General features: G+C 46.0%; 1 protein-coding gene across 1 annotated transcript; it reads left to right on the top strand.

The window, feature by feature from the left end:
- Positions 1-339: 339 nt before the first annotated feature.
- COX17 (cytochrome c oxidase copper chaperone COX17) lies at positions 340-5062 on the top strand. The gene is made up of 4 exons (XM_090057029.1): positions 340-441; positions 529-665; positions 3979-4092; positions 4772-5062. The coding sequence occupies exons 1-3, from the start codon at positions 355-357 to the stop codon at positions 4061-4063; spliced, it is 309 nt and encodes a 102-aa protein (XP_089913155.1). The 5' UTR covers positions 340-354; the 3' UTR covers positions 4064-4092; positions 4772-5062.
- Positions 5063-7911: the final 2849 nt, after the last annotated feature.

Here is a 7911-nt window from a genome sequence, read left to right as displayed (position 1 = left end):
TTGGCAATCCTAACTAGTAGGGTGGCTGCAGGATGGGCATGTGCCTTGGGCGGCGCAGGGGGGTCAGCCAGGTGTAGGAAGGGGGCTGCGAGGCAGGTGGCGATGCTCCGGGAGCTGGCTGGTAAGGGTGGGTCATCATCATGCAACAAGCGCCAGGAGAGGCCACAGGCCTGGCAGGAGCCAGACAATGGAGCCAGGCGGGGCGCGTGGGCTGAGGGGCAAAGCTACGTCATGAGGGACGGGGCTAACTGCATCGGCACTGTAACGCCGAAGCCTGCGGTGCGGACGAATCTGTGTGGGGCGGTGGAGGACTACATTTCCCGGCACGCCCTGGACGGATCACGCAGGTTCAGAATGGGGCATCCCGGAAGGGGAAGGTCCGCTTGGCTGGCGCGTGCGCAGTGGTGGTGCTGGGCCCCCTGGAAGCGGAAGGCGTTGAAGGTGCGCGAGGGCAGGGGTCCGAGGGCGACGAGGCGGGGCGGTGCCTTGTGGGCAGCGCTAACCTCCGCTCTCTTTCCCTACTCCTAGGTGGTGCACGCAGGGACGGTGGCTATGTCGAGCCTGGTAGCGGCCACGTGCGACGGACAGGGCCCGGAGCCCGCCGAGAAGAAGCCGTTGAAGCCCTGCTGCGCCTGCCCGGAGACCAAGGCGGCGCGGGACACCTGGTGCGTGGGGGGCAGCATGGGGCGGGGTGTTCCCCACTCCCCTCCGCACCTGGGCTTCGCCTGTTATTGGGTTCTCTCTCTCTTTTAACCGCTTTATTTATTTATTTTTACATACTGTTTTTTGCTTTATTTATCTTATTTTTTGGTTCTTTTATTTCTTATCTTATATTTTAATCTTGTTTTTTGGAGCCAGCTGAGATGAGCATCTTGCAAGGGATGGATGCTTGTCCGTTCCCTTCTCCACTTGATCTTGGCCTCTTGATTTTTTTTTTTTTTAATTTTACTACTTTTTGACCTTATTTTTTGTGTTTTTTGGAGTCAGCTGAGATGGGTGTCTTGCAAGGGACAGGTGCTTCTTTGTTCCCTTTACTGCAAAGCCGAAGGGCCCAAACTGCTATGCCACTTTTTTGTGTGTTTTCATAACTGCGTGTCATGGCTGTAAACTGGGGACAGGGCTGTCCCTTGTGGGGGGGTGAGTCGGGGCAACCACCCTGGGCCCTGTGCTTTATGGGGGGGCCCTGTGGACAGTGCTATTGGTACATGCTGAGGAGACCACCACTGTGCTCTGGCCACTCGCTGACACCACACCCTCCCTCCCCTGCACAGGCTGATATGCCCCGGGCCCTGCACACCCATAGGGGCAGCTCTGGTCAGGGATACTCAGGAATCGACTGCCCTGTGGGGCATCTTGGGAGCCTTTTAAGGGTGCCACACAGTGTTAGGTCCACTAGGGCATGCAGGTATGATTGAGCTAGAAATCCATAGTGCTGAACAACACTGCCCGGTAGTTCTCTGTCTGACTTCTTTGCAGCAGAAGAATTGCTCTAGTATAGTTCTGTAGTCAGAAAAGACACCAAGCAAATGCTAACACCTGGCACTTTCTGAGTAGTGTTGTGAGCCTAACTACCAAGGGTACCTAGAGTCTGGAAAGGTTGAGAACCACCAGTATAAGTAATGAGAGGAAAAACTTTGTTTTCATCTAATCTGTCTTCTCACCTGGCACAAGATTGTTGGCCCCTGTAGTATATTGTCCTGTCTCTCTTTCTTTTTCTTTGTGTGCTTGGCATTGTTTCCTTGAGAGAGTAATAATGCAGGGTCTGAGAGATCTCATGGCCTTTTCCTGAAATCCCATCTTGTAATTATTCATTAATTACCCCTTAGCATACTTTGTTCCCTTTCCAAATATTGCTGCATTTAAGTTTCGCTGAGTGTTTCTGCACAGGCAGATACTGGGGTTGCAACACTCCTTCTGCAGTAAGATACTAGGAGTCATGTGAAACTGAAAATGCTCAAGAAGGGGAAGTCTTTCGGTTGGGTGGAGTTATATACGGACAAAAGGAAAATTGCAGTTTTTCTGCAATTACCTTTATGCACTTAACTGTTTTGGTTTTTTGCTTGTTTGTATTATCTTATTCATATGAACCCATTTTTTATGCTTTCTTTCTTTCTCACGTTTGTCAAGGTCTTCTGTTGCCTTGGGTTTTGTACAGAGCAAAAAAATAGAAACTTTTTTGTGTATTTTAGTGAAATGTGGTTTTTAATTCACAAAAACTTGGTAGGTGCTTTCATAGATGGAGATAATATCTGCGGTAAACATTCTAAAAATAAATAAATTGGCTTTATTTTTTAAAAACAGTACTCTGTGCAAAGATTTTGTTCAACACCTCTGAAACCTTGTAGTAGTAGTGTAGAGCAGCAAGCAACACCCTGACTGTTAATACATGAGCTCCTGTGATTGAAAGGTGTACAATCTGAGGTACAGACCTTCCTTTCTTTTGTTTTTAAGGTGGTACAAAATTTTGTGCAGAAGTTCCTGAAAAGGAAATGCTTCCTTGTGAGGAAAGAGCAGATGCCTTCTCTGGAAAGATTAGGCATTTTAAAATTAAGCTGTTTTATGCAACAGATGGTTGCTTGTGGCACTCAGTACTGCTTGCTTGATATCCTTAAGGACAAGCTTTTAGTAGGATTTAAAATAAAGATATATTAGCTAGTTTAATATAAATGCCTAACCTTCAAGAGGGGATAATAAAGGATGCGTAATTGAACAGATATAAAACCTATTGCTTAAGAATATCCTGTATCCTAGGACTGAGGGGGGATTTGATAGCAGCCTTCAAGTACCTGAAGGCTATATCTATTGGAGGCAGCAGCTTCATTGCTGTATGCAGGTGTTTTCTGTAGCTTAGACCGTAGTAGAAGTAAGATGACCTTTATAGGAAGTATGTGTAGGGGGGGTTAGAAGAGGAATTAGTGTAGAAGGGGAAGCTAGAACAACCAGGTTTGGCATGGGGTTTGGGGGAGGATATCCACAGTGATGTGTGAGAGACCCAGAGAGGAGCAGTATGAGGAAGCGAGGACCCATTGCTGGAAAAGAGTGATAGTCTGAAAAAGTATGTGCCAGGTGAAGAGTGGATTTGGTAGTGGGGACAAAGTAGAATTCACAAGAGAACATGTGAATGTTTGTGATGTGGAAAGTAGAAATCCAGACTGAAGATGGAGTGGAAAAATGAACTGGTAGGGAGCAAGTGCAGGTGAGGATCATGGGGCATACAGGTTCCTGGCTATGGGAGAGGGCCACAGGCAACAGAGGACCTACTGTGAAGGAAACATTGTGGGGAACTGCAAAATGTCCCCAAAGTAGAGAGGGTGGTGCCCAGATGGCTTGTTGGTGGAGGGATGAGGAAGTCCCTAGCAGATGGAGTATAGTTAGCCTACAGAATCTATGCAGTGGGATTCTCAAATCACAAGATTTCAAAAACTTTTTCAGCCTGGGTGGGTTTACCTTCTTTTGGACTCACTTCTGAACAAATAGTTTATAAACTCCTATTTAGCAAAACAGTGCATTGTCTTGGGCTCTACTAAACAGACTAACAATAGAGCCCAACTATCTGCCATCTTCTCAAGGGAGATTACCCCTGGCAAAGAAAGTTAGTGCTTTACATTTGCAGAAGCTGTTGGAAAGTGGTATCCATCTTAACTGAGGCCTTCCTGTGGCCTTCATTTCATTGGAAACAAAAGGAGGCAGACAGCATTTTTTCTAGGTGCTGTTTTGTTTTCAGTTATTTCTCTATCAAGGAAGCTGAGTTAGTGGCAGCAAACTAAACTTGGGGAGGGGGGAAACTTGAAAAAACAAACAAATGGGGATGTTTACCTTTACCAACTTGGCTGGTTTTACACTTAGTCTCGCACTAAATTTTGTGATATGCTTGTGTCCCGTTTACAATGAAAGTTACAGATTTTTGGTCTTGTGTATAGGAGTGTTAACATGATGACTGTGTTGCTGGCTAACCAGAGAAATCTCTTTGCTTTGTAGTATCATTGAAAAAGGGGAGGAGAATTGTGGGCCTCTTATTGAGGCCCATAAGGAATGCATGAGAGCACTGGGATTTAAAGTATAAGCAAGATGAATAATGGAGCTGTGCGTGTGGTGAGTATAGATTTCAAAACTCTGCTCCCCACTTGGTCACTGTCTCTTCATTGACCCTAAGAACTCAGTGTCACTAGTCGGCCTGAACTAGCAGAACAGAATAACTGAAAAATGAGGCTAGAAAGGATTTTGAAAAGACTTTTAGTTCAACCCTATCTGCTCAAGACAGGATCAGCACTGCCTTAACCATCACAGATTTTGTTGGCTGTGAAATTTGGCTGCCTTAAGAGGAAGGGAAAGCAGGTATCTATCTCTGCACAAGAGTAACTGATGTTGGCCTCCGATAGTCTTTGGTAGTGAAAGGCCATCAGGAGTTTGCATCCTTTGTGAGCAATCCTAGAAGGCCAGAACATGGTTCGATCCTTAATAAAAAGTTGTCCTGGAACAGAGCTGAATGTGAAGGCAGGTAGGAACCAGGGCTGAGAAGGTTTAAGATTATTAAAAATGACAGTCCTGCTTTAAATATGGCTTTCCTTGCTATGTAATCTTTTATTGTGCGTCATGCTTGTGACAAAAGGCAATACTTTGTGTTCTTGGAAATGCTGCCAAAGTGAAACCCTGAAGTCAGTCACTAGAGCAACCTTTAATTTGAAAGTTATTTGAGTACTGATAATGTCTTGTCTTGTAGAATTTTTCTCTCTCGAAGCTTTTTATTTATCTATTTATTTTACTCTTCTAGGTGACTTGCTGTGGGGTGACTGATTTTTTTCCAGGGAATTGAAGGATATCAAGTTATTTCTGCAGGCTACTTCAAGGGACAACCTTAATAATGAGAGCTATTTATATATAGAGAGAGAGAGAGATATATATATATATAACTCCCCCCCCCCAAAAAAAAAAAAAAAAACCAAAACAAAACTGTAACAGTAAAGAAACTGCCTATCACCTTTCTGAACTGTATGTTATGAGATCTTGACCAGCTGGAATAGAGAGACATTTTCTTCTTAATAAAGGATTTAAAAAATGTTCATTCCTCTTGCATTTTTTTTAAAGCAAAAGACACAGCCTTTTTAACCCAAACCAGTTTCTGTGATGCTGCTGCTGCTGCAGCAGTTAGATAATGTGCTTCCTTTTCCTACTGGTGTTGAAATGAGAATTGTGAGTTGCGATTATATTTATTAGGGCTGTGCGAAGCTTTGGTCCCTGGTTTGATTCGGCCTGATTTGGTGGCCAAATCCGAATCGAATCGGGCAACCCTTTAATCTCTCCAAATCGAATTGGAACCCTCCAGATGGAAAGATTCAGTGATTCGGACATAGACATGGCTTGAAATGTTTTTTTTTCTACGTACCTCAAGGTACCAGGTGGTTCGTAAATGCTGCAGTGCTGGGGCACATGGAGCATCCCACAGGAGCGTGTGGGACTCCCCAGTGTGTTCAGCAGCAGACCCAGAAGTGGACCAGAAACACTTCCAGTCCACTTCCAGGTCAACTAGTGCCACTTGGGTCTGGGGGAGTACCTGGGGTCCCCCTGTGGCAGATCACTGAGCTGGAGGGGGCACAGGTGCTCTCCCCAGTGGACACAGAAGCAACATGGGGAATTTTCTTAATGAAAACCATTAAATTATGTTTGTGCTCTGTACTTCCTCATGCTTGTGCATAGCCACAATTCTCCCTCAGATCCCTTTTTGCATGGCTATGAGAAGGAAGCTATGAAGTGTCAAATCCACTAGCTCTTGTTGTGGATTAAATTTGAAATATTTCTTTAAAAAAAAACCCCAAACAAACCAAACTTCAGAACGACTTCTTATTTTCTCCCCCTTGCCCCCAGCCACATACATTTCCAGTGTCTTGTCTGTGTATTCCACTTGCCACTCTGCCTCTTTCCCTATTCCACACTTCCCCTTAAGATTTCCTTGTACTACAAGGCTTGTCAAAATGGTACATTTGAAATCTGTGAGCTTCAACCTAAGACCATTCTGCATGGACAGCTCCCTCAAATGGGAGTGCACAATGCTTCTTTTCTGTCTTCAGGGAATTGCATATCCTGAGATGTTCCACATGTTTATCCTTCACTGCAAAAACTTGTAAATTGTGTAATGGAAAGCTGAAACTCTTCGAATACCCCTTGGAAATATATCCTGGAAGGTCAGGATCTAAAATCCATTGATGGTCAAGGCCAGTACTTTTGAATAGTGATGGGGCAGGCAGATGACACCCAAGACCATGCTAAAGAGGATGGTTTTGAGGGAAGACCTGCCATTGAAGTTAGTTTCCAACACTGAAGCCATCAGTCTTATTGTTAGGAGCTGTATGTGAAGGGGTCTGCTCCAGGTACTGAGAGTACAGAAAGAACTACAGAAACTTTGGAGAGAAGCTCTGCATGGTGATGTTGAGGGCTAGAGCATGGGTAGGAAATTATTTTGGCTGGGAGGCCACAAGTTTTGGTGAGCTGTTGATGACTGCACACACAAAATATTTCAGAAGATACCATTTTGACATTAAAAACTTCATATACTGTACTAAAAATCAAACATCTACTATATTTTAATTTTACTTAAAAATACTTTTGTCCTGACTTCTTTTGAGTAGTGTATACAGAGGTGTATATAACAGCTCAAAATAATCTTACTTTTGTGTATTATGTGTTTGCAGGGGGGATAGAAAATGGGGTGTGCATGTGTGTTTGAGGGGCTGCCCACAGGCTAGGTCCCAGGAACCAGCTGAAGGTGGGGAGGGCGTGCGTGCAGCAGAGCTTGCTTGGGTGGTGTACCAACCTGCAGCCATCTCTGTGCTGCTTGTGTCCCCCCACCTCCAGTGGCTCCCCTTCCCCCTCCCCCTCCTGCTGTACTGCTCCTGGAAGCAGGTAGTGTGGGGAAGCTGTGGGAGTGTGGGCTGGGCAGCAGATGCCCAGCCAGGTAGGGGGGAAGCTGCAGCCAGAAGGATCATTCCCCAGTGTGAGGGGCTCCAGCTGCAGGCTGCCTTTTACCCACTCTGCCTACCCAGTGCAATGAGCAGGCACCTGAGTAGGTGGAAAATGGCCAGGAGCTGCTGCTGAAGTCCGGCACACTGGGGCAGGAGCTGCCTGCTCCAGCTTCCCCCTCTCTGGCTGAACATCTGCTGCCCAGTGCATGTCCCCATGGCCACCATTGCTTCCCTGTGCTACCCTAATCAGTGCAGCTGGGGCAAGAGGAGAGGGAGGTGCAGGAGGCTTGGTGGAGCTGAGCAGTACCTGGGCAGCTGCTGAAGAAGCCCCACTGGTAAGCTGTGCATGCTGACCAGGACTGTGGGCATGGGCAGGAGGGGGCAGGACTTGCTCCTATGTGGAGCCGGGGCAACCACAAGCTAGATACAATCAGTTGGTGGGTGCCCCTCTGCTCTGGCCTTGAGGCTAGGAGCCGGCTGATGCAACAGATGGTGCTGCCATTGGTTCTCTGCTTGGCGTTGACCTTATCTTTGAGGAATGAAATTCAGACCAAATCAGGTCCGTCGTGAGCTCCAGGGCATTCACTAACACTAATGTGGGTTCTGTAATGAGTACCTATGCGCTAGTGCCAATATGGAGGTTATACTAGTGTAAGAGTGATGCTGTAGCCATGATGGTCCAGAAATTATCTAAGAGGCAAGGATTTCTTAGGATGGTATCTGTTACTAGACCAACTATGTAGTTGGAATAGAGTTAGACAAGCTTTAGAATGCAAGACCTTCCTCAGGTTTGATCACCAGGGGCCAGGCACAGCATAGTAAAGAACAACAGTGGGAGGAGGTATAAGAAATTTCCAGGAGTAGCAGAGAGAGAATTCTAAGAAGAAAAGAAGCTGACTGCTAGGAGGGTCATTGTCACTTTCTGTGTGGAAAGAATTCAGGAGTTGGGTAAAAC

The sequence above is a fragment of the Crocodylus siamensis genome, chromosome 1 (genome assembly GCF_052110815.1).
Source record: "Crocodylus siamensis isolate JL-2025a chromosome 1, ASM5211081v1, whole genome shotgun sequence".
Lineage (NCBI taxonomy): Eukaryota > Metazoa > Chordata > Crocodylia > Crocodylidae > Crocodylus > Crocodylus siamensis.
Note: the sequence above shows the minus strand (reverse complement) of the source record. Positions and strands in the feature narration are given on the sequence as shown.